General features: G+C 39.2%; 1 protein-coding gene and 1 long non-coding RNA gene across 3 annotated transcripts; one reads left to right on the top strand and one right to left on the bottom strand.

Moving 5' to 3' along the window:
- Positions 1 to 2,528: 2,528 nt before the first annotated feature.
- On the bottom strand, positions 2,529 to 23,840 carry NOL11 (nucleolar protein 11). 2 transcript variants are annotated; one of them, XM_040640378.1, is made up of 18 exons: positions 23,662 to 23,840; positions 22,033 to 22,146; positions 21,858 to 21,914; positions 19,943 to 20,091; positions 18,726 to 18,783; positions 18,283 to 18,427; positions 16,258 to 16,449; positions 14,541 to 14,617; positions 12,743 to 12,866; positions 12,006 to 12,094; positions 11,034 to 11,102; positions 10,389 to 10,573; positions 10,121 to 10,246; positions 9,735 to 9,965; positions 9,225 to 9,303; positions 8,011 to 8,103; positions 3,097 to 3,204; positions 2,529 to 2,932 (listed from the first exon to the last, which is right to left on the bottom strand). In XM_040640378.1, exons 1-18 carry the CDS (start codon positions 23,800 to 23,802, stop codon positions 2,816 to 2,818), a joined length of 2,154 nt encoding a protein of 717 aa, XP_040496312.1. In that variant the 5' UTR covers positions 23,803 to 23,840; the 3' UTR covers positions 2,529 to 2,815. The 2 variants fall into 2 exon arrangements, with proteins under 2 accessions (XP_040496312.1, XP_008691861.1); XM_008693639.2 differs by having other exon boundaries at positions 16,258 to 16,446.
- On the top strand, positions 23,776 to 26,587 carry LOC121104971. The gene is made up of 2 exons (XR_005837346.1): positions 23,776 to 23,897; positions 26,213 to 26,587. It is a non-coding gene; the product is annotated as an uncharacterized LOC121104971 (long non-coding RNA).

Raw genomic sequence — 26,587 nt, 5'->3', positions numbered from 1 at the left:
AACTCTTTTTTTTTTAAGATTTTATTTGTCAGAGAAAAAGAATGAGCGAGCACAAGCAGGGGAGTGGCAGGCAGTGGGAGAAGCAGGCTCCCCGCTGAGCAAGGAGACAATGAGGGACTTGATCCCAGGACCCTGGGAGCATCTGGAGCACGTAACTCTTGATCTTGGGGTCGTGAGTTCGAGCCCCACTTTGGGTGTAGAGATTCCATAAATAAACAAACTTAAAAAAAAAGAGTTCTATACATGATCCAGAACGGACCCTATCATAGTTACGATCACCAAATATTTACAAAGAAACCAAAAGAAGCAAAAGGCAAACAAATGTCTAATTTCAAGTATTAATGATAACTTGTTAGTCCACATTTCCCTCAAAATACATTAATTTTTTTTTAAAGATTCCATTTATTTATTCAGAGAGAAAGAGAAAGCGCAAGCAGGGGGAGGGTCAGAAGAAGAGGGAAAACCTCAAAGCAGACTCCACGCTTAGCAGGGAAACCAACGTGGGACTCAATCCATGACCCCAAGACCATGACCTGAGCAGAAATCAAGCATGGGAAGCTCAACCAACTGAGCCACCCAGGTACCCGTCCCTCAAATTACATCAAGTTCACAGCAGGAAATCATCTCCTAGATGGAGATTTTAAGTGTAAAAAATTACTCTTATTTTAATAGATGTAGTATATAATCAGAAACAAATGTGAGATATAATTTGGTGTTATAAAAAATAAGTATAGGGGCACCTGGGTGGCTCAGCCAGTTAAGCGTCTGTCTTCAGCTCAGGTCATGATCTTAGGGTCCTGGGATCGAGCCCTGCATCGGGCTCCCTGCTCAGTGGGGAGTCTGCTTCTCCCTCTGCCCTTTGTCCCCATGCTCTCCCTCTCTCAAATAAATAAAATCTTAGAAAAAAAAGTAAGTATAGAGGAAAAATGTATACTGCCTATATATAGTGAACATCGATGGATTTACTTTCCAGAAAGATTACTGCAAACCCTCAGAATTATTACTCTATAGCTGGACAGATAAGATCCTTTATTCAATAAATTTCTTCAAAGACTATTTGCTGAACGCTAATTATGTGCCAGTGGTCCTGTGTTTAGTGTGCAGAAAGGGTAAGACACAATCCTTGGCTTGAAGGACTCCACTTATAAGAGTCTACTGTCAACTGTACTTCAATTAAGAAAGTTTTCTATATGTCCTTATAAAATCTTTATTTCTAAATTTAGTGACTCAGACTGTAGGCAAAACCTTATTTTGTACTTATACTGAACATCAGCAATGTTTCCATAATATTTACAACCAAATTATTATTATTTTTAAAGATTTTATTTATTTATTTGACAGAGATAGAGACAGCCAGTGAGAGAGGGAACCACAAGCAGGGGGAGTGGGAGAGGAAGAAGCAGGCTCATAGCGGAGGAGCCTGACGTGGGGCTCGATCCCATAACGCCGGGATCACGCCCTGAGCTGAAGGCAGACGCTTAACCGCTGTGCCACCCAGGCGTCCCTACAACCAAATTATTAAACTTTACAATAAATACTGTAAAGAACCAGTATTTGTTTATTTATAAGGACCATATACAGACACTCTACTATGAAAACCTGCATTTTTTATTCCTGCTGAGAAGTACTGTATCACTTTAAATTGAGCAAGAAGTCCTATTATATAGAGTGAGCATGACAGTTAATATATGGGGTTACCCTCGTGATTCTTTTCTTTCAGGATTAAAGAGAGATTAAGCAGACTGAGAAGCAGCAGCTGTCTGTTAATTGCCATAGTTGTAACCAAAATTTACAGAGAACGCCTGACCTACAATGAAGCCTTTCTCTAATGCAAATTACGATGAGCAATTAGGAATCTGTAACTCTGGGCTCATATCTGAACTTACATTTTTGCACTAGAATTTACAAGAATTTTTGTTTTTAACATATTCTAACCCTTCAAATTAAAACAAGTTTCAAAATTATTTATTCAACAGAGACTTGCACAGCTCAGAAATGTTTCAAGTTACTTACAGAGATCTTAATTCATCACCTGAAAGAATCATTTCATTTTTAATAAAGATAAATTTGAGTTCATTTTCAAGGAACAAAATACCCATTTCATCTACATAAAATCCCTCATTTGTTCTAAATCCAAAGAGTTAAAATGGGAAATTCTATGGTCAATCAACCTATAAAACTATTTTCAGAGGAGACTTTTTTTTATTATTTAGTAGTACAAAAACCTAAATTACCAACTAATCATGAAGATACTCTGAGAGATAATAAATAGAAAGAGGTGTTGTTCAACTCCTGAGCATGTGAAGCAGGTAAGTGGAAGTAGGTAAAGGACAGAAGTGGCAGAAGAGAAGCATATGCCTGTACGAAGACCCTTCCCCACCCTGACGGAATGGACCTCCTCTGTCACCGGTGAGCACAGACGTGCTGGGACAGCTTCTGACTCTGATAAAACTACATTCTTCTTAGAATCACCATTTCAATGGTGATTTTTTTTTTTAACTAAATGAAGAACTAATCAACACACACGGTAAGAAATTAGATTTTTATCAATACACAAATAAGTTTACTTAAAATCAGCTCAGTTACATATTTAAAAAAAGTTTCAGAACCTCTCCCCACCAATGTCCATAAACTAAGAGGTTCACGTGAAACCTACAGTCCAACCTAGGAGCACCAGTGATGGTCCAGGTACTAGCTGACCCACTTCTCGTCACTGAGACACAGTCACAAACAAAACACATCTCTTGCCTGGATGAGTAGGAAGAATTCACATAAAAGAGCTTCATAAAACGTCTATGAAGGAGAACTGGTAATATCAGAAGAGTTCCAGCACTTCAATTGAATATAATTCTCTATTGTTCTTTTCTTGATTTAGTTTCTGCAGCTCGCGAAAACTTACTTCAATCTTGTTGAGCTCGGAACAAATGCATATCTAAAGAAAAAAGTTTCAGAGTAACTTTTACTGTTAACTCCCCCAAGAACAAATCCTCCATGACTACTTATAACTATTCCAAGATAAAAATTTTAAGAATAAATTATAATTTAAGTGATACTTGGGTACCAATGAAACTCAGTATATATCAAATAATCACACACCTGGGATTTCACAAACTTGTAAAGACTTAACAGTAGCCTTTTTGCTTCTGGTATCATTACCACAACAGTAAAGTTAGCATCCAGAAGTAGACATATCCAATCCATAATCTGAAGACAAAGAGGAAAAGGAAAGTTATGATTTTAAATTTAATTCTAGGTTAATTCATTTTACAAAGTCCAGAATTATATCAGTTATAAAAACTAGTTTTGTTTACAAAAATCTAAACATTTAAGTTCAGAAGTGGAGTAATTTCTAACCAATATAAAAGACATTCTTCTTTGATTTACATTTGTTATTTTACAAGCATAACTGAATCTTTTTCATAGCATTGATCAGTAAAAAGAAAGCAGAGTGGTATTTAATCCAAAGGAGAATGAGTACTTTTTATTTAAAAAATTTTTTTAAATTGGGGCTCCTGGCTGGCTCAGTTGGTGGAACATGGGAATCTTGATCTCAGGGTTGTGGGTTTAAGCCCCATGTTGGGTGTAGAGATTACTTAAAAATAAAATCTAAGGAGTGCCTGGGTGGCTCAGTCGTTAAGCGTCTGCCTTCGGCTCAGGGCGTGATCCCGGCGTTCTGGGATCGAGCCCCGCATCAGGCTCCTCCGCTATGAGCCTGCTTCTTCCTCTCCCACTCCCCCTGCTTGTGTTCCCTCTCTCGCTGGCTGTCTCTCTCTCTGTCAAATAAATAAGTAAAATCTTTTAAAAAAAATAAATAAAATAAAATCTAAAAAAAAAAACATTATTGGCAGTTACAAAAAACAACCTGCTCACCTCCTACTCTGAAATATACACTATGTCCCCCAAAATAGGGTATTAAAAATAGGGTATTAAAGATAAACTACCACGAACTAAAATACATTACTACACATTTACTAAAGTATTCTACATAGTTCTATATCTTCAGATGGTATAGTTAACATGAAAATATCACTTGTCATGAAAAAGCATTAAGGATTTTTATCTTTTTTTTTTTTTTTTTTTTTAAAGATTTTATTTTATTTTTTTGACAATGCACAACAGCCAGTGAGAGAGGGAACACAGGCAGAGGGAGTGGGAAAGGAAGAAGCAGGCTCCCAGAGAAGGAGCCTGATGTGGGGCTCGATCCCAGGACTCTGGGATCACGCCCTGAGCCGAAGGCAGACGCTTAACCGACTGAGCCACCCAGGTGCCCCAAGGATTTTTATCCTTTAACCGATTATCCATCTGGGTAGAGAGAGGAAGGCTGATCCCTAAGAAACTTCTTACACCAAAATAAATTTTGTATGTATCAAGGAATTAAACACAGAAAAGGAAACCATGAATGTACCAGGGAAAGAAAGGGTGGTTATTTTTATATTCTCAGAGTGGGAAGAGCCTTAAGCATGACATAAACATAATGAAACCAAAAAGGAAAAGCTTAATAATTTTAGGAGTTAAAATTTAAAGGGGCGCCTGAGTGCCTCAGTTGGTTAAGTGTCTGCCTTTGGCTCAGGTCATGATCTCAGTGTCCTGGGACTGAACCCCATGTCAGGCTCCCTGCTCAGTGGGGAGTCTGCTTCTCCTTCTCCCTCTGCCCACCTCCCCACTCATGTTCTCTAATAAATAAAAAGATCTTTAAAAAAAATAATTAAAATTGTAAAATAAAATTAAAAATTAAAACTTATCTATGGCAAAAATTACACTGAAGAAAGTAAAAAGTGATAGGAAAAAAGTACTTATAGTACACTCCACAAAAAAAGGCTAACTTTCTAATACACAAAGAATTCTTTATTAGCCAAAATTAAAAAGACAGAAAATGCAATCAAAAAACGGACAAAGAGCCTAACATGGCAATTCACGAAAGGGAATATAAATAGGCTAGAAGAGATGGTCACAACCCTTCAGAAAGGTACTGGCATTTTCAAAACTGAAAATGTGGAGCACCTAGCTGGCTCAGTCAGAAGAGCAGACTCTCGGGGCGTCTGGGTGGCGCAGTCGTTAAGCGTCTGCCTTCGGCTCAGGGCGTGATCCCAGCGTTCTGGGATCGAGCCCCACATCAGGCTTCTCCGCTAGGAGCCTGCTTCTTCCTCTCCCACTCCCCCTGCCTGTGTTCCCTCTCTCGCTGGCTATCTCCCTCTCTCTGTCAAATAAATAAATAAAATCTTAAAAAAAAAAAAAAAAGAAGAAGAAGAGCAGACTCTTGATCTCTGGGTCCATATTGGGCGTAGAAATTACTTAATAAGAAGAAAAAAGAAAACTAAGAATGTATGTACCCTTTCTGCAGTAATTTCACTTGTGGGAATAAACCCCACAGGTGTTTTCTCATAATCACACAAGAGTATCTGTATAAAGATGCTCACTGAAGGTTTGTTTACAATAGTAAAAACCTGTAAACAGCTTAAATGCCAATCAACAGGGGACTGAACTCTCCACAAAATGAAATCGTATGTGTGGTTAAGAAGGACAAGGCAGGAGGTGCCTGGCTCAGTTGGAAGAGCGTGCAACTCTTGATCTAAGTTGTGAGTTCAAGCCCCGCGCTGAGATTACTTAAAAAAGAAAAGAAGAAGAAGGTGGCAGAGGTAAATTGCTCTAGAAAATGTTCTGGGGCACCTGCGTGGCTCAGCTGTTAAGCGTCTGTCTTCGGCTCAGGTCATGATTCTGGGTTCTTGGGATCAAGGCCCGCAAAGGGCTCCCTGCTCAGCGGGAGCTCTGCTTCTCCCTCTCCCACTCCCCCTGCTTGTGTTCCCTCTCTTGTTCTCTTTCTCTGTCAAATAAATGAATAAAATCTTAAATAAATAAATAAATAAAAAGAAAGAAAGAAAGAAATTGTCCAAAACAGAATACAGAATGAAAACAGTGAAGTTCAAATAGCATGAATACTATGATCTAATTAGTATTAGAAAGACAAGAGGAAGATAAGTTAGGGTATAGAAAGAAAATTTCCAAACAAAAAAGAAACTTTTTCTTTTAAAGGTTTTAAATAAATAAATAAACAAATAAATAAATAAAAGCTTTATTTTTAAGTAATCTCTACACTCAACGTGGGGCTCGAACTCACAACCCCAAGATCTGAGTCACATATTTCACACAATAAGCCACCCAGGCATCCCAAAAGAAACTGTTGTTTTTTTTTTTTAAGATTTTATTTATTTATTTGAGAGAGACAGCAAGCTAGAGAGAGATAAAGAGCATTAGTGGGGGGAGGGGCAGAGGGAGAGGGAGAAGCAGACTCCCCACTGAACAGGGTTCTTGACATGGGGCTCAATCCCAGGACCCTGTGATTATGACCTGAGCCAAAGGCAGACACTTAATCAACTAAGCCACCCACACCCTGCAAAAGAAACTCTTAACGTTGGTTATTCCTAAGAGGGACTATGGGAGTGGAGATGCAACCTTTGGTATTGCTGCAATTTTTGACTATGAAAATTAACTACTTAACAAAATTTTAAGTGTTTCAAACACTTAATTAGGGTAACATATCCTTAGACCACAATAAACTTTAAAAAAAATTTTTTTAAGTGGGGCTCCAAATGACAACCCCGAGATCAAGAATCACTTGCCCTCCTGACTGAGCCAGCCAGCCAGGTGCTCCTAACCACAATAAACTTTTTAATGTTTTAAACTGCTTCTCAACTAAATACTATATTTAAAGAGTACCAGGAGATTCTTTGAAAACATTTTTTCGTTAATCTTTATTCTCTTATTCTCAAGAGATTAGGACGCTTATTATCACCCTCTCCCAAAGAAGCTAAGAAAATTCTAGAAAACGGTCACAATAAAGAACCAAGAATTTTTTTCTAAGATTTTATTTATTTCAAGAGAGAATGTGCACATGCGTATGTATGAGTGGGAGGAAGAGGAGAGGGAGAGAGAATCTCAAGCAGATTCTGTGCTGAGTGCAAAGCCTGATGTGGGGCTTGATCTCACAATCCTGAGATCATGACTTGAGGTGAAATCAAGAGTCAGACGCTTAACCAACTGAGCCACCCAGCTGCCCCAAAGAATCAAGAATCTAAGATGTAGGGGCGCCTGGGTGGCACAGCGGTTAAGCGGCTGCCTTCGGCTCAGGGCGTGATCCCGGCATTATGGGATCGAGCCCCACATCAGGCTCCTCCGCTATGAGCCTGCTTCTTCCTCTCCCACTCCCCCTGCTTGTGTTCCCTCTCTCGCTGGCTGTCTCTATCTCTGTCGAATAAATAAATAAAATCTTAAAAAAAAAAAAAAAAGAATCTAAGATGTACTTTTCTTTAGTATATAATTACGACTCAAAATCTATCTACCAACTTGACAGATCCTCCCCACCTCTCACTCCAGTGGTTTGTATATATGGTGAGAGAGAAGGTTCATATGAACTAGAAGACAAAGAGAAATCAGTAACTGAATTCCAAGTTCTGACATTATATATATAACCTTATTTTCTTTTTTTTAGTTTTCCCAGTACCCAATCAAATTAAAAAGATTATCTCACACCTATGTTTATTGCAGCATTATTTACGTTAGCCAAATTATAAAAGCACCCCAACTGTCCATCAATAGATAAATGGATAAAGAAGAGGTGGTACATATATACGATGGAATATTACTCAGCCATTTGCAGTAACAAGGATGGATCTAGAGGATATAATGCTAAGCAAAATAAGTCGATCAGAGAAAGACAAACACCATATGATTTTATTCATATATGGTATTTACAAAACAAACAAAGAAAGAGACAAACCAAAACACAGACTCTTAACTAGAATGAACAAACTGTTGATTACAGAGGGGAGGTAGGTGGAGGGATGGGGTAAAAAGGTGAATGGGAATAAGAGTTTACTAATCATGAGTACTGGGTGATGCAGAATCACTAAACTGTATACCTGAAACTAATATAATACTGTATGTTATCTATACTTGCATTAAAACAAAAAGTAAAAAAGTAAAAAAATAAAAATAAAAAAACAATTACCTTACCTGGTTCAGGGTTGGAGGGTGTAGCCCAGGAAGAGTCATAGTAGCATTTTCACTACACTTCAGATAAAGGAAATACAAATACTGGAGAAATAGCTGGGTAGGAAGAAAAAGGACAATTTAACACCTTGATAGAAAAATGTTCTCTCTATATAAAGCTAATAAAGAGACTGAAGATTTTAAGATACTACTGAATTTAATTATATATCAAACAAATATGTTAGACATCTGGGGACACAAAAATGAATAAGATACAGTCTTTGCCATCAATGAGGAGTTCATCTGGTTTGGGAGAGGTGGACAGGGAGCTTATTCTGTTTGTAAATAATAAGTAGAAGAGAGAAAATCCACCAGCAATTTTTAGTTTCTACTTAAAAGAAAAAAAAAACCACCAGGGGCGCCTGGGTGGCTCAGTCGTTAAGCGTCTGTCTGCCTTCGGCTCAGGGCATGATCCCAGCGTTCTGGGATCGAGCCCCGCATCAGGCTCCTCGGCTGGGAGCCTGCTTCTTCCTCTCCCACTCCCCCTGCTTGTGTTCCCTCTCTCGCTGGCTGTCTCTCTGTCAAATAAATAAATAAATATAATCTTAAAAAAAAAAAAAAACACAAAAAACCACCAAAACATGTATGTATGTATATATTTTAAAAGTAATCTCTAACACCCAACATGTGGCTCGAACTCACAACCCTGAGATCAAGCATCACATGCTCTATGGATTGAGCAAGCCAGGCACTTGTTTTAACTTAAATGGATTAATCTGGCCTTCAGGCTTGGCACCAGAAACATGCTAAGATCTGCCAACCAAAAGTCACTGTCTCCTAGGCACAATTTTTCAGCACGGGGGCTGGGAAACCTCTTATTCACATGAAAGAACCTGATAACCTTTCAAATGCCCTAAAGCTGCTTAGAGTTAAGCAGTAAAATTTAAACCAGAAATAAGGAGTGCCTGGGGTGGCTCAGTCAGTTAAGTGTCTGCCTTCTGCTCAGGTCACGATTCCGGAGTCCCAGGATTGAGCCCCACTTCAAGTTCCCCGCACAGCGGAGAATCTGCTTCTCCCTCTGACCCTCCCCCATCTCGTGCTCTTTCTCTCTCTCTCTTTTTCAAATAAATAAATAAAATCTTAGAAAGAAAAAAGAAAGAAAGAAAGAAAGAAAGAAAGAAAGAAAGAAAGAAAGAAAGAAAGAAAGAAAATTCTATAGGATGTCTAAGAACACTTACAGTGACATGTTGTGCCGGGATGTCTTTCAAGTGAGGCAGAAGAAACATTTCGCTGTAAGCCGAATGAAGAATTGCATTTCTACTTAGGAATAAAGGAAAACCCTGTTTTAATAAATAAAGCCTTTTCTACTGAAATTATGATGAACTCCCTTCCCCAATGATAGCTCTTCTAAATTTATATGAAGTTTTACTTTTCTCAAAGAGCTCTATCACTGAACTTTCTCATAAATACTGGAGGTCACTTGGAATACTTCACCCCTGTAACTGGTATTTATCCAGAATACTAATTTTTAGAATCAATAAAGCTTCTGCCTTCACAAAGCTCCTTAAATCAGGCTTAAGTAATTTGTTTGCATATAACACTGACTATACTCCATTTTCCAGCAGAAACTGAAAAAAATTGAAAAACAGTAAAGAAAGGATCTGAAATGATGTATTTACTCCCTACTTACTGCTTGGCACTTGACTGTGGGAAACAAACAATGCGGGGGAAACTATTTCAAAGGATACAGCAGAGCTGCTCTCTTTGGTATCACAGGGCACGAAGTGGTCTCCTCTGCTGTGTCCTGAGGCTTTTCATTTAACTCCCGATCACAGTTACCACAGTTTTCTTCTTCAGGATTGAAGCCATTGTGAAGAATTTCCGTTTGCTCTTCCATTTTCTCCTCTTGCACAGAATCACTATAGTCAGAAACTGATTCCATATTGATTTCTGCTTCTTGAAGACTGTCATCACTAATGCTATCATGTAAATTGAAAGTAAGAAATGAATTCTTATCACTGCATGATCTCACTGGAAAAATGTTCATTTTGTAAGCATTCAAAGTTTCAGAAATCAAGTAATGCAAAAGATTAAAAACGCAGTAACGAGAAACCACCATCAGCTTCTAACTTACCTCAAGAAAATTTTTAAGCAAGCGCAGGTGACTGATTCAGGAATGTCAGGGAACTGTCGTAGACAGAGCTGTAACATCTGCACATCTGCCTTTTCTAAGGCAGCCTCCATCAAGCCAGGGCACAAGCTAAGACAAAAAACCATGAATCATTTTTGTATATTAAGAAAAATCTCAATTGCAAAAAATGTATAAGCTTTTTCAGATGATGAAAATTAATAAAAACAAGGTCCAAAGAGTTATGCGCATCAAGTTTGGTATACACACTTACCTGTAAGAAAGCACATGTGTTTGGATAAGCTGCATCAGAGAGTTCCGGGGATAAAATGATGGTTCTGCTTTATGTCTTCCCAGGAGTTCTAATACTATGTCCCCAATAATAGTATGAAAGTCAGGCGTCCGCTTAATAGCCAAAAATTTACATAGTTCTACTTCGATGTGTTTTTCTGAATCTTTCTGAAAGGGCAGAAGTAAGAGTTTGGTCTGGTACATTAATGTCACTCTGAACTTAAGAGTTCCTAGCTCAACATTTTCTTAAATCATTAACAGTATTCATGCATTCCTGTGAAACTGGGAGTTGATGCTATAATTCGCTGCACAAAGACAAAGTACAAAACACAAAACAAAACAAAACACAATGCCACGGTTTAGAAATCAAATTCTTTAAGAGGCTAAGTTACAAATATAGTCAATGCAAAGGGGAAAGAGATAGTGATGAGACCACCACCATTACACTGACCACACAAATTACTTGGTAAGAGCCAAATAAGCCGAAGTACTGGATAGCTCTTAATACATATACAACTGTTAGTTACAGATATAATAAAAAAAAGATCGTAAAAATTAGAATGAAAAGTAGATGGGATTTCTTTTAACCACTTGAGTTGATTTTTTGTATTTTTAATATTATATTTACCTTTATAGCTGACAAAAGTTGTTTGGATGCTGAAGGCTGTACACTCACTTCAATTTTTCTTCTCCTTAACTGGAATTAAGTAAATTGATTAGGATCTCAAAACAATGCCAATGGTCCAAAACACATTTAGAGGAATATAAAGTGTCCTAAGGAGACTAGAACAGCACACTTATCCTCTAATCAAAAACTTTTTAAAATATTTTAATTTTGTTATAGTGAAAAGTGGGTTTATCTCAACTAATCAACTAAAATACCTTTAAGACTTGTAATGTTTTTGTTTCTTTTTAAAGATTTTATTTATTTATGTGACAGTGAGACAGCCAGCGAGAGAGGGAATACAGCAGGGGAGTGGAAGAGGAAGAAGCAGGCTCCCAGCGGAGGAGCCTGATGTGGGACTCGATCCCGGAACGCCGGGATCACGCCCTGAGCCAAAGGCAGACGCTTAACGACTGCGCTACCCAGGCGCCCCCAATGTTTTTGTTTCTTAAACACAAAATCTCTGTACTCAAGAAGGCATTACTACTAATTGCAAACTGTCCATTTTCACACCTGTGTCTTACACATACACACGCCCATAAAAATTAACTACTAGACTACACATGTCATTTCTGGATGAAAGATGTCAGGTTACTGGGTTCAAGATTCCAATTGCTCTGCCATTAAAATCAAAGCTATAGGGGCGCCTGGGTGGCTCAGTCCACTGGGCATCTGCCTTCAGCTCAGGTCACAATCTCAGGGTCCTGGGATTGAGTCCCGATCGGGCTCCCTGCTCATTGGGGAGTCTGCTTCTCCCTCTCCCTCTCCCCCTGGTTGCGTGCACACGTGTGCTCCCTCTCTCAAATAAAATCTTTTTTAAAAAAAGATCAAGGCTATAAGCGTTGTACAGATGCGAATCATTAAGATAATTCCACCTTTTCCTTTTTTTTTCTTTCATATTTGCATTAACATTTCTATTTCAACTACCAAACTTACAATTCTCTTCGACTGCTCTGAGTTCTGGGATCCGAGTCCATATCCCCGAGATGTTTCCCAGTTTACAAAATGAGGCACAGTCTGAGTGCCTAAGAAAACACAAAGTATACAATTTCTGGAATTTTTTGACCTACTGTATTTAGCCAACCAATCAAACAAAGAACAACAAAAAACGACCATTTGTGCACAATATAAGAGAGGCTTTAGAGATCACTGAATTTCCCTGGGAACCCCAGATCGGTACGTCACAATACAGCATAAAGCTGTGTGCCCAGCAACATTAAGCCAACAGATGAGACCACTGGTAAACCCGGGTGAGGGAAAGTATTAATGATTTTGTCTGGGGGACTCTCCCGTTGTCCCTGAAGTCAGAACACTGGTGGTCAGAACAGTGTAGCTCTTCAGCCTGAAGCAGTACTTGCAACGGAGACTGTTCCCAGGGTAGCTACCTGGGTCAAGGACACTTCAATGAACAGTGGCAAATTTCAACATCAAAAACGGGCTCTGTAAACTGATGGTTGTGGAAATCTACATCAAACTAGAAGTTAATACAATGGTTTATATTAATAAAAAACAGAAGGTCCTGGGGTGCCTGGCTGGCTCAGTCAGTAGAGCATGCGACTCTTAATCTCAGGGTCATGAATTCGAGCCCCACAACAGGTACAGAGGCTACTTAAACAAACACGTGCGTGCGCGTGCGCACACACACACACACACACACACACAGAGGTTCCTACCTGGATCCTGACTATGCTTGAGTTTTCCAAGAGCACCTGCTAAGGAAGATACTTCACACTTGTATGGAATCACAGTAAGAAATTTCCCATGTAGCATAAATAAATTTTCCCCGTAATACCAGAGCTACAAAAAAAGTTACAAAAAACAGAAGATCTGAGTTGCATTTATAACAGTAACTTACCGTATGAGCAATCTTAATATAACAAAAAATGACAAAACAAAGTTAAACAACTTTCAAAATAATCTCACATATACAACTTATTAATTGGGTAGGTTTACACAGCCTTTATTTTTGCCCACATGTGAATAAAGCATAATTTAAAGGATACTCTTTACTCATAAAAATCTGATCAATATATGCATTTAAAATAAATTATTTTAAAGTAATATTGCCACTGTTATACATCTATTAACGTAATAATTACCAAGGGTACTATAACAGGGCACTCTGTTAACGATGTGCTAGAGGAAAAAACCAGAATTTAACGGTTCTAGCTTATCATTCCAATTTTTAAAATAATAAAATGTAAGACAGATATATGAACAAAAAGCTTAAAGGAACATGTAAATCAAACTAAGTTTGTTAGACTGATAGAATTGTGAGTAGTTAATTTTGTTATTATTTGTTTAAATATAAATTAAAATTATACTGTATTCTGTGAAATCTAGTCTCCTTATGCTCTAATCACAATTATCTTAATATCGTATTATCTTGATTACATTTTATTTATATATGAACATTCACTGAACCAGTCCTTAGTGAGCACCTCTGATAGACATTGAAGATGAAATGGGTAACAAAACAGAAAAGGACCCCTGCCTCAGGAAGTTTGGTCTGGCTGGCTAAAATTTTAACTCTTCAATAATTCTTATGTAAGGGGCGCCTGAGTGGCTCAGTCAGCTAAGCATCTGACTCTTGATCTCAGCTCAGGTCATCATCTCAGGGTCCTGGGATGGAGCCCCATCGAGAAGTCTACTTGATTTTCTCTCTCTCCTTTCCCTCTGCCCCTCCCCCTGCTCACAGCTGCTCTCCTCTCTCTCTCTCTGTCTCAAATAAATACATAAACGAATCTTAAAAAGATAATAATTCTTATGTAACTCCACAATAATGTTTACTATATAACCTAAAAGACTAATTTATTAGGAAAAGTAATAGCCCTGGCGCAAGGTTCAAAACACAAAAGTAAGAAGGGGCTCCTGGCTGGCTTAGTCAGTAGAGCCTGTGACTCTTGGTCACAAGGTTATGAGTTCAAGCCCCACGTTGGATGTAGAGAATACTTTAAAAAATAATAAAAGAAAAATACTTATCAAGAAATACAAAAGTAAAAACATCAAAGAGCAGCTATGTTTTATTTATTTCTTGTTCTCCCTTGATCTAAAATTGCCTATAATTTAAAGTGACAAACTTAACAAAAATTGAAACAATAACCAAATTAAATATCATCTTGCAGGTAAAAAATATTTCTCAATTTATTTATTTATTTTTTTTAAAAGACTTTATTTATTTATTTGACAGAGAGAAAGACAGCCAGCGAGAGAGGGAACACAAGCAGGGGGAGTGGGAGAGGAAGAAGCAGGCTTCCAGCAGAGGAGCCTGATGTGGGGCTCGATCTCAGAACGCCGGGATCACGCCCTGAGCCGAAGGCAGACGCTTAACGACTGAGCCACCCAGGCGCCCCTCAATTTATTTTAATCAAAACCTGCCAAATTATTTAAATCTGAGGTCTCTTCCTTTATACTATATTTATCATGCACAAAAGTAACTAAATTTGAAAATCCTCAAAAACAAAAACTTACTTGACCGCTGGTCCCCTGTGGTAGCTCTCTAGAAGTCTGTAGCGTTTGAAATTTTGTGTTCCATATGGAGAGGCATTCTGTAAAATGAGACAAATTCAGATGTTGTGCCACGTACAATCTGTGACACTGAGGGTGGTGGGCAAGTAAGTGGTGAGACTAGGGAGAGTCACAGTTAAACACATACATCTTGCTTTTAGGTATAAAAGGAGCAATGAAGACAGTGAATGCCACAGAAACTCAAGGAAATGAGATCATATGACAAGAAGTGGACATGTGTGGGGGCAGGAGGCATATGGGATATCTATATATCTTCCCCTCAATTTTGCTGCGAACCTTAAACTGCTCTAAAAAATAAGGTGTTAATAATAACAATAATAAAAAATTAGTAATAACTGTTGATATGGAAAAGGCTCTACGATCTCTCAGGTGAGTAAATAAGGCACACAAGTGTGAACGGTACGCTACCATTCATATAAAAAGAAGAGGAAAGAATAAGCAGTAATATTTGCTCATATATACCTGAAAACACTCCAGAGACAAAGGAAGCTCTAACAGTAGTTACCGGGCTTTGGGGATTAGAGCAGGAACCAAAAAGAGGGATGATGATGGTACGGGAGAGAGGAGCAGCACAGCATGGCAAAGTGACGAAGCACCAAGACTTAAGAACAGTAAGGTCTGCGGCCTAAGTAAAGAGTCATTCTACTTAGTTCTCCCATACCTGTTTGCTAATTTGTGAAACAGGAGTGTTATTACTATTTTCTCTCCTAGTGTTCTTGAAAAATTAAATGATACAAACGAGATAATATACACGAAACGCCCAGCACAGGATAGCTATGCTGTTAACTAGTCACCCCAATCTTAATAAGAGGGAGAAATATGAGAACAAGGAACACAGGTGAGGATGGGCAGATTAAGTACACAGTCAGCAGGGAGAATGGACTCAATAAACCAAAGGACTCTTGCTCTGAAATTGGGAAAAGAGATTGGAAAAAGTGAACGGGGTCTAGAATGTGGAGAGACCTGAATACCAGACAAAAGATTCTGAGTTTTATAACGTTGCTTGAAAGACCCCAATGTCGCACTAGCAGGAACAAATGTATTCTTGGTGATAGACAACAAGTCTGTGTATGTGTGGAGGGGTGTCTGGGGGCACGGTGAGGTGAAAATGAGAATGATGCTCTGAAGTCAGAGATGGAGAAGCATACTAGCTTCAAGTTGTCCGAGCCCAGTGGACTGCCATTCTGCTGACATGTCACAAGGCTATGAATTTGAATTTACTGCAGGGCTTTCCAATGATCAAATGCCTATGGGCTCGCACAGATATCTGCAGTTTTTATTCCTTTAAGACATTAGTCATGAGCAAGGAAGTGATACAAGGAAATGTTTTAGAAAGATCGGATGTCTGGCTGGCTCGGTCAGTACAGCATGTGACCCCTGATCTCAGGGTCGTGAGTATGAGTGCTGGGTGTAGAGGTAAGTAAAAGTAAACAAATTAATTAATTAAAATACAATAAATAAAATAAACTAAAAAAAATTATCTAATGTAAGATGAAATCAAAGATCTATTCAAGGAGAGTTAGGAAGCTACAAAAATAATTTGAGTACGACGCTAAAGAAAATGAAAGGGTGATAATAAATAAAAAAGAAAAGGAAGACTAAAAGGTACACTTTGAAGGAAAAATCCAAAGGACTTCTTAATTGCTCAGATTTCAGTCACCCTTGGAAGCTGGCAGCGGTGGTCCTAGAACCGCTATGTGATCGTGATCCAGGACGGTGAGTGCAACACCACTTCGAGCGTTACCAGACACCACGGTCTTGAGCAACAGTGATCTAACCACCCTCTGACTTTTTTCCGGTTCACGTGGATGTATTGGTATCAAGGTTTCATATATACATCCATCAGAACCTGCTGGAAACAAATATTTGTTATTCATTATCAGCTAAAGGATAGTTCTGTATCTATTACAGTTAAAGGCCTAGGATGCTTTCAAGACATATCAATTTGATACAGGAGACAATTAAAAAATAAACAAATTTAATAATCACATCACTCTATGCTTTCCCTTAAATTGTACTACAAACCTAAACTTGAGGGAGGAATACTATTAATAAAACTCTCAGTAAGAAATGTCACAACAGTTAAATACTTATAATAACTTAAAATATGAGAGGGAACTGCAGGAATACAGACAATCTAGTCCCTAAAAGGCTGCACCTCAAATTCGAAACTAATTAGCCTTCTGGTCTATACGTGACATTTGTCGTTAATATATATCACACTGAAAACCGTATGAAATTGCTGTTTTTTGGCATGTCAATTGAATTTTGGCAATTTTATTGTGGTTCTAGCTATGTTACAAGATTTTATAACCCTTTGGTTCAGACTCCCTCATTTCACTGTTCATTCAGTAAGCTCAAACTTAACTCTTAAACTTTCATTTAACAATAAGTATATCTGGGGCACCTGGCTGGCTCAATCGGTAGGGTATGCAACTCTTAATCTCAGGGTTCTGAGTTCAAGCCCCATGCTGGGCATGAAGATACTTAAAAAACCAAACTAAACCAAACCAGTAAGTGTACCTTACAAATTAGACTATAAAAAACCAGTCCCTCCTAAGCAAAGGCATTAAATGGATTCCAAAGACCTTCTAGATAAGATAAATAATGGGAAATTTTTCTTAATAGCCATTGCAAACATTTGCACATTAAAAAACTTCACAGATTTTTTAATTGGGGTGAGAGGAAAGGATAACTGGGTGACGGGCATTAAGGAGGACAACTGATGTAACAAGCACTGGGTGTTATATGCAACTGATGAATCACTAAATTCTACCTCTGAAACTAATTAAAAAAAAGATTAAAAAAATCTTTAAATTGTGCTAACATGAAAATAATGTCCTTGCTTTTTCCTCCCTTAATTCTCTCAAGACAACTCCAAGAGGAGCCATAAAGGGCAGGATGAAGAGGACACCACAAAGGCATTCTTCTTTTTACTAGTCACCTAAGATTAGGGTTATACTCTAGACCATTAGATAATCTACAAGGGATCAACAAATCTATAAAACATTGACTGGCATAGGCCACGAATGCTTTGTTAGATTTCTTTAACCCACCCACCTCCACCACTGTTCAAAGAAAGGTACCGTAAATCTTAAGGCTAGAAAAGAGAACCAGAGTGGTCACTTGATACCAACCTTATTTTATTTTTTATTTATTTTTAAAGATTTTATGTATGTATTTGACAGAGAGAGAGAGAGAGAGCAAGCACAAGTAAGCAGAGTGGCAAGCAGAGGCAGAGCCTTCTCCGAGCAGTTCCCCGCAGAGCAGAGCGCCTGATGCGGGGCTCGATCCCAGGACCCCAGGATCATGACCTGAGCCAAAGGCAGACGTTTACGGACCGAGCCACCCAGGGGCCCCTTAGCTATTTTATGCTTTACTAATTACAGTATCAAAGAACCTGGCCTTATGATGATAAAGATAAAAGATGATTTTTTTCCTTTTTTATTGGTATTATATTATTATTTATTGCTTATGATAAATCCTAAGACATAAAAGTTACTGCAGAGAACCACTGACTTAATGCATGACCGGATATGGCAAAGTGCAAAAAGCGAAGGCACAAACGCTTGTAAGGAAGCATGTGAAGGAAAGTGCTAGAACAGAAAACCGCAAAAACCCTAAGACTCAGAAAACCCACCATCCTTTATTTACAATCTCTGAAAGTTTAAAGAAAAATACTTACTTAATGTCATCAAAGAGATGAATTTCCGATCCACGGATGCACTGAAACCCTGTATAACAGATTTTTCTTCTTGTCCAAGTACGAGCGTGTATTTGCTTAAGGTACGTGAGTTGAACATTTGTATGTAAGCAAAGTAATCTCCATGCTGCACATAAAAAGGTTATTTTATTTTAAAAATATTCCCATTTCAACCAACTATATTTAAATGTTAAAGCCAGTTGTTGCTCTCTTCTAATTACTTTAATGAGTGCTTAAAACCCTCTTGTTCAAAGTAAAAATGTTCTAAAAAATATTTTTTTGTAACTAGCAGATTTTTTAGAATTTTAAAAAGATACACAATAAAAAATATCTTCTGAAATACTGAAGCCCCATTTTAGTTTAAAAGTAATATATGTGAATTTGCAATCTCACAAAATAGGCCAGGAAATAAAGATATCACTTACTTTTTCAGTAATAAAGATTAAAACAGGATGCTTATATACCATGAAAATCTTTGTCCACCTAAAAAAATAGGCAGAAAAATTATAAAATGCCAAATCACCAGCTGAAAGAAACCTATCAATCTAAATTTCAGAGAATATCTTCTGTTAAACATTTTTTAAAGTCAGAGAGACATCAGAGAACTTAATTCAGTGTTTCGAAATACACATCACAGAGAATTACCAGGCATTTCTCTGTCAAATGCATTTCTGGATTAAATGCAAGTTGCTGAACTTCCCAGAGCTTTAAAGACCACGTGAACTGTAAAGTTCCAAAGGGGTGGGTGTGTGACAGTATGCAGTGTTATTCAACTTATTTGACTCCTCCCCTCCCCCCTTTCAGTCACTTTTGAGACTAGTGCTCTGAGGAAAACATCAGGATCTCACTTGCCTTCTTTAAGTGACAGAGGGCTATGAGGCACAGGGAGGGTAAGGGCTTCAACCAAGGCTACATAGCCAGATTTTGGCATAGTGGCCATTAGAACTCAGATCCTCTACCTATATCCCTTTTTCCTAAAGATTTCCTCCAAACACAGGTGCTCACGCATTAGAGACATTCAACAGGGCAGTCCAAGATACACCTGGTCATTGTCCACAATGTTCACTAAGCACAAGCCTTCCCCTTGACTTTTAGAAATTTAGCTTGCATCAGGTGGACCAGGAGATGCAGCAAGTTAACTAAACAGGAAATGTGATAAAATAATGGGGATTGGAGAAATGTGAAATCATGAAATTTCCTTCTATCATTTGAGTGAGTCACTTTCCCAGTTTTATTCCAGACTCTGGGAAAGCAGGGTGCTCAAAACACTATCATGATGTCACTAACAAGAAACTGTACTTGTCCTCAGGGGTAAGGGTGCTGACCTTGGCAGTCAGGGCAATGTAACAGAAACAGAGATTTTGGTCTCATGGCATTACCCATTTCATCTTCAAATAACTCACTATCGAGTCTTCTGTCATTAAACAGGACTCTTATGACCCTACAGTTTCCCCAATCACCTATCACTCTAGAGGCTTTTGGAGGATGCTAATTTGGTTAACGGCATATAAATCGTTTTTAATTAAGCTTTTATTACATTTATAACCAAAATACTTTTGAACAAGGCAAAGAATGTTATAAAAAAACCTGCACAGTACATTTTTATCATGGAAAAAATTCACTTACAAGTACTGGAACTTACTTAATCACTTCTTCATCAGAGATAACAGTTTCAATTTTCTGCTGGGGCTCTGCAAGCAAGGCCTCTAAACCACGAACAGCCCCTTCCTTGAAGAGCACTAAGGGTTCTGTCCCTTGTATTGAATGTATCCTATATATCTCAGCTGACAACTAGAAGAATATAAGAATACATTAGTTTTTATTCTAAAACAAGTGCTACCTAAGAGAATAAGGACATTGATAGAAAGCTTATTTTTGAAGAACTGATTTGTTTTCATTTTGACTCAGCTTTATATGGTTCCAAAGTCAAATGTACAACATAAAATACATACAGAAGCCTTTTGCTCCTATTCTGTCTACCCTGTCTCCTGCTCTCCCCTTACGTCATCACTTTTTTAAAGATTTTATTCATTTATTTATTGGAAGACTTTATTTATTTATTTAGAGAGCGCATAGGTGAGCAGGGGGAGGGGCAGAGGGAGAGGGAGAGAAAATCTCAAGCCGGCTCTGTGCTGGACGGCTCCGTGCTAAGCGCAGAGCCCAATGTGGGGCTTGATCCCACGACCCCGAAATCATGACATGAGCCTAAATCAAGAGTCAGATACTTAACTGACTGAGCCACCCTTACGTCATCATTTTTATGCATTTTTGGTTTATCCTTCCGTTGGGAGTACTGGAGGTTAGGTACGCCCTGGCTCTCCAAATCCTGCAAGTGGGGAGAGGTATAAAGGAACCCACTAATGCAGCTTTAAGCAGTTCTGGTGCTAGATAGACTGACGCCATAATTATAACTACAGCCTGTAAGCCCAAGAAAAGAAGGTAACCCCACTATAAAATTAAGGATCGTGTTACTGCAAGGTAAATAAAAAGACTAGGGCCAGGAGACAGCACAGTTAGCTAGCTAGAAGTTTTAAGGGTCCAAGTGATAACTGTCATTATATCTCAATCAGTTCTATTATGTGCCACTTCTAAATATGCCAATTATATTTAGTTAGACATTTAGAACTGGAAGGAACTTTCAAGGTTACCCTAGGTTGAGATGCTCATTTATAAGTAAGAAAAGTCAATTAACACACTTTGGGTCAGGGGTGCCTGGGCGGCTCAGTCTGTTAAGCTTATGAGTCTTGATTTTGGCTCCGGTCATGATCTCAGGGTTGTGAGATCGAGTCCCGCATCCAGCTCCCCACTCAAGAGGGGAATCTGCTTGAGATTCTCTCTCCCCTCTCCCTTGAACCATCCCCCCAACCACTTGTGTGTGCTCTCTCTATAATAATAAATAAATAAATCTTTAAAAACACACACACACACTTTAGGTCATTAGTAGAAAAGGCACAGTTACTCAAAGTTCTTTCTTACTGCATTCTGTGCACTCTTAAAATACATAATGTATAAAATTAGCAGGCTCTGTTCTACCTATTTTAAGTGAGGGCACAGTGAAATTCTCACCATAAACATCTAAACTTGTGGAAAAAAACTGCAAACATATCATTCAGGAATTATTTAAATCCTTAATCTCATGTAATAATAAAGTTTCTATTTTCTAACATACTAACTCATGAACTAAGATGTGTTCCAAGATATACCATAACTAGAATGAAAAGCTGATATAACTTTTATGCTCACTTTCACAGATGTATTAAAGTAAACAAAATACTACATTACAAATTATTCTATCTCACCAATAAGCTAACAGACACATTAGAAAATTCAAAGACTAATGTGTGAGCCTGGGTGGTTCAGTTGGTTAAGTGTCTGCCTTCAGCTCAGGTCATGATCCTGGGGTCCTGGGATTGAGCCCCACATCAGATCCCTGCTCAGCTAAGAGCCTGCTTCTCCCTTTCCCCGCTTGTGCTTTCTTTCTCTCTCTCAAATAAATAAAAATCTTAAAAAAAAAAAAAAAAAAAAAAAAAGGAAAGAAAAAAAATCCAAAGACTTACTGTAGCTTTAAATACTTTATCGAGGTTTACATCTTCATTACTCCATATTCTCAAAACCTTAAATTAACACATACAAGTTAAAAAAGCATTCCAATTTCCACTACATCTAACACAAATGGTTAATAAATGAACATTTGATTTGTTGTATAATTATATAAAACGTTTTAAAACTCACCTTATTATCATGTACAACGATGTACTCTCCAGTTTGAAAGTTACACACAGCTGGACATGTTATAACTTGACCTTGTTTCACTGACCAGCTTCCCAAGGGTTTCTGATCAGAAACCTTGTAAAATCAAGGTAACATACAATATTCAAAAGGTCAATTTCAGACACATTAAAAGCAATTAAATTTACAATCAAGACAAAGAAAGAATTAAAATAAGAACATTTAATAAATTTCCTAAATTAAAAAAGTAAGTAGTCATAAAAAGATAAACATTGTATGATTCCACGTAAGACAGAAAGCAGAATGGTGGTTGTCAGCCACTGGGGGAATGGGGAGTTACTGCTTAATGGTAGAGGGTTTCCGTTTTGCAAGATGAGAAGAGTTTGGGACATGGATGGTGGTGAGGGCTGCACAACATAAACATACTTAATAACCTGTATGGTACACTCAAAAATCATTGACATAGTAAATTGTATGTTGTGTGTATTTTATTACAATTAAAAATATAAAAAACATGGGGTGCCTGGGTGGCTCAATTGGTTAAGCATCAGCCTTTGGCTGGGGTCATGATCTCGGGGTCCTGGGATGAGCCCCCCATCAGGTTTCCTGCGCAGCGGGAGTCTACGTCTCCCTCTCTCTCTCTCAAATTAAGTAAATAAATAAATCTTTAAAAAATAGGAAAATATATTTAAAAAGTAAATTAACACTTTCTAGTAAATAGTATATTTAAAAAATGGGATTCCACTGTGCCTTTGAAGAGAGGCATAGGAAACTGAATAGGTAGAGGTGGGATCATGCCAATTCCAGTCACTGTGTTTCTACGCAGAAATTGCAAAATTTTAAGTCTACTTGACAATGGAGGTAAAAACCAACGGTGTCATCAGAAAGAGTCAAGACCAGCAATTATAGGGAATGTTAGCAACCTGTTCCCAAAACTTCAAAGTAGATAGCTAGCTTCTTAAAAACACAGGAAACTAGGTTCAGCAGTCCAGATAAAAATAATTACTTTCTACGAGGCCGCTAAAAGCAAAACTGCTTAGGAGGGTTGAGTCAAGAGTTTGGATAAAAAGGGGGTGGGACCTATAGAGCCTGCCCAGGGCTCAACTCCAGGATTTACAGCGTGTAGTTAGTTGGCAATACACAGCTCACTCGAAATAAAGATTCCCATCAAGAAATCAAACAAACAAAACAATCCGCAAAACTTCTTTCACCAAAGAGAGGGGAAAAGTGGGCACAAAGTTAAACCACTGTTCCCACGCTGCCAGTCATTCTCTCCCGCTCAATCTCCTTCAATCCTTCTGCGGGGAGCTGGGGTAACAGAAACCCCGGGAGGGGATCTTAAGGCCATCTCCGGGAGATGCGAAGCGAAAGCACAGGTTTTCCTTTCCGTTCTGAGTCTAGCCCACGTGCACTCAGACGCTCCGCCGCCTGTAAGTCGGAAATATGCCTCTCTCCAGAAAAACAACCAAGTCCTATTCTAGACCCCATTCAGCGTCCCGGAGAGGCCAAGACAGCTCTCCAATAAGCCACTCGACGATCTCTTTCTGAAGCTGTGAGAAACCTGCAGCTCTCGCTCCGTGCTCAGAAAGGGGCGAGCCCTCAGCGGGGGCTCTCCGATCATAGCACCCTCACCTTATAGAGGATGACGGTCCTGCCGCCGTCTGTTACTAGAAACTGGTCTGTTTTGTCGCTCTGCTCCACGCCTAGGAGTCCGTGAGGCCCGGCACCCAAGGGTACCGCAGACAACGTGAATCCTTCCTCCAAGGCTGCCATTTTGGGCAAACCACGGCCTGCAGCGCATCCCTCCCGGCAGGCTCTGCGCTTTCTCTCGCGAGAACTAGGAGCCCGACTGGACACACACACGCCAAGTAAGAAACCTGTTTGCTGAGCCGGCGACCTCTGGCGGGCGCGGCTGGCTTGCCTGGCCGTGGGGGCCCCCGGGTGGGCGGAGCCGGGACTTTGCTTCTAGACCCCGCCTCCCAGTCACGCCCCTCAGAGTCCCGGATGTACTTCTCCGGAGAAGGGATGGGCGGGCTTACCTGTTACGTTCAGCCGCTACAGGGGCGGTGCACTTTTCAGCTGAGGATTTGAGGGGCGGATGGGTGGGCGTGGCAAGTAGGCAAACATATATAAGCTCCTTTTTGTTTTGTTTTATTTTGTTTTGTTCTTTTAAGTGAACTCACTGGGAATTCTTACCACGGCCTCAAGAAACCGTGTGCTAAAGAAATGTACCTCTTTCGATAAAGTCTTGATAAAGTGCTGTACCGAAGTGAAATGCCTAATCCCCCAGCTTCTCCAAACCTTCTCTAGGCGTCTAGTATCCGTGGCTTTTCGGACCTCCCAGCTTGTCTCAGTCTCCTTTTGTTGTCTGAGCTTGCGGACAAAGCTCTCTCCAGCTAACGAGAACTTGTCAGGTGGAAGGTGAAGTCAAAGGGTCAGTCCCCTCAGGCAATTTTTAGCAAGACGTCATTTCTGGGAAAGATTTCTAATGTTATGGGATTGATTTAATTAGTAATGTAAAAAATAAAAAAAGATAACCAGTTCAGGTTCTTAGGGAGAAACCATCTAAAGAGGCAATTACTAAAGAAACCTGTTCCATGTGTAACGTCACATGTCAAACTTTAAGCATCCACACAGATCAGATCCCCTTGTGTGTGGAGAGTCTTCATGGCTACAACACTGCAACACTGGAAAAAAGAGAATATTTAGCTACTGAAAAGAAATCAAATACCATAAATTCTTTTTTTTTTTTTTTCTTCCTTAAGTAGGCTCCACACCCAGCATGGAGCCCAACACAGGGCTTAAACTCACAACCCTGAGATCAAGACCTGGGCTGAAGAGTCAGACACTTAACCGACTGAGCCACCCAGGTGTCCCAAATACTGTATGTTCTTAATAGGGCTAACAGACCTTTTATTTTTCAAAGTTGCCAAGGAATTAGACTATGAATTTGCGGCCTCTTTGTTGGTTAGAAAAGAAACACTGTGAGATTCAGTCCATCTTGGCCTCAGTGAAACCTTCCTTTTCCTTCCAGTACAATTAATCAGCCTCTCTACTGAAAGTTGTTTGGTGGGGTGCCTGCGTGGCTCAGTTGGTTAAACGTCTGCCTTTGGCTCCAGTCGTGATCCCACGATCCTGGGATCTAGCCCCACATCAGGCTCCCTGCCCAGAGGGGAGCCTGCTTCTCCCTCTGCCACTCCCCCTGATTGTGCTCTCTCACTCTCTCTCTCTCTCTCAAATAAATAAAATCTTAAAAAAAAAAAAAAAAGAAAGAAAGTTGGTACGTACTGCTCACGGTTTGATCCCAGGCTAGACATTTCCTCCTCCTCCAGGAAGTCTTCCCCAACTTTCTGGGACTGGATTAAATGATTTAGTGCACCAATGTTACTGTAACATGTGTTATCCAGTACTGGGATGGCCTCATTACTCATATATCTGCCCCATCGTGTTTTATTTCTTTGAAGGAACTCTGGATTTATCACTAGTATCTGGCATAATGCCTGTCCCATAAATATTTGTGAGACTAGTGAATAAACAGTGAAAGCTCATTCATAATTTTGAATTTGTGCTTTCCCTTTCCTTCAGCTTAAAGACTTTATTTATTCTCATTTTTTAATGATTTCTTTCAGATTTTTTTTTTTTTTTGAGAGAGAGAGAGCATGAGAGAGTACAAGCAGGAGGAGGCACAGAGGGAGAGGGAGACTTCCCACTGATCACAGATCCTGACATGGGAATGGATCGCATTACCCTGGGATCATGACCTGAGCCGAAGGCAGACACTTAACCAACTAAGCCACCCAGGCTACCCAGCTTAAAGGCTGTAAAACAGGGGTTCTTGGGATAGCTGACTGGCTCAGTTGGAGGGGCACCTGGCTGGATCAGTGAGAGAAGCAGGTGCCTCTTGATCTCAGGGTTCTGAGTTTCAGCCCCACATTGGCTGTAGAGATTACTAAATATAAATAAGTAAATAAACATTTTTTAAAAAGGAGCTCTCAAACTTTGTGATTTCAGGATTCCTTTACTTTTTTTAAATTTTATTTTTAAGTATTCTCTACACCCAGCATGGGCCTTAAACACACAACCCCAAGATCAAGAGTCACTTGCTCCACAGACAACCAACTGAGCCACCCAGGTGCCCCTAGAAATAGATTTAAAATTTTCTTTCTGTTCTTTCTTTTGATAGGTGTTATGGGCTGAACCATCCCTCAATCCCAGCCAAATTAATATGTTGAAGACCCAGCCTCCAGTTCCTTAGAATGTGACTGTACCTGGAGATAGGGCCTTCAACGAGGTCATTAAGGTAAAATTAGGTCATTAGGGTGGGCCATGATCCAACATGACTAGTTTCATTATAAGATGAGGAGATTTAAAGGAAGAAGGAAGAGGAGAAGACATTAGGACACAGACCCACAAAGAGGAGGTCATGCAAACACATGGGGAGAAGATGGCCATCTACAAGCCAAGGAGAGAGGCTGAAAGAAACCAACCCTGATGACACCCTGATCTCGGATTTCTAGGATTCATTGCGAGAAAATAAATTTCTGTTGTTTGAATCACC

Source organism: Ursus maritimus, unplaced genomic scaffold (assembly GCF_017311325.1).
Source record: "Ursus maritimus isolate PB19 unplaced genomic scaffold, ASM1731132v1 scaffold_24, whole genome shotgun sequence".
NCBI lineage: Eukaryota > Metazoa > Chordata > Mammalia > Carnivora > Ursidae > Ursus > Ursus maritimus.
The sequence above is the reverse complement of the archived record's forward strand: the minus strand, read 5'-3'. Positions and strand labels throughout refer to the sequence as shown.

What these genes read in the sequence shown, in the direction of transcription:
- NOL11 (XM_040640378.1), bottom strand. Translation starts at nt 23,802, where the DNA reads ATGGCAGCCTTGGAGGAAGGATTCACGTTGTCTGCGGTACCCTTGGGT. An exon ending in TAATCTTTATTACTGAAAAA is followed by an intron (nt 18,428 to 18,725) that starts GTAAGTGATATC and finishes TTTTATGTGCAG; the next exon opens with CATGGAGATTACTTTGCTTA. An exon ending in AACTTTTGTCAGCTATAAAG is followed by an intron (nt 10,574 to 11,033) that starts GTAAATATAATA and finishes CTGCCCTTTCAG; the next exon opens with AAAGATTCAGAAAAACACAT.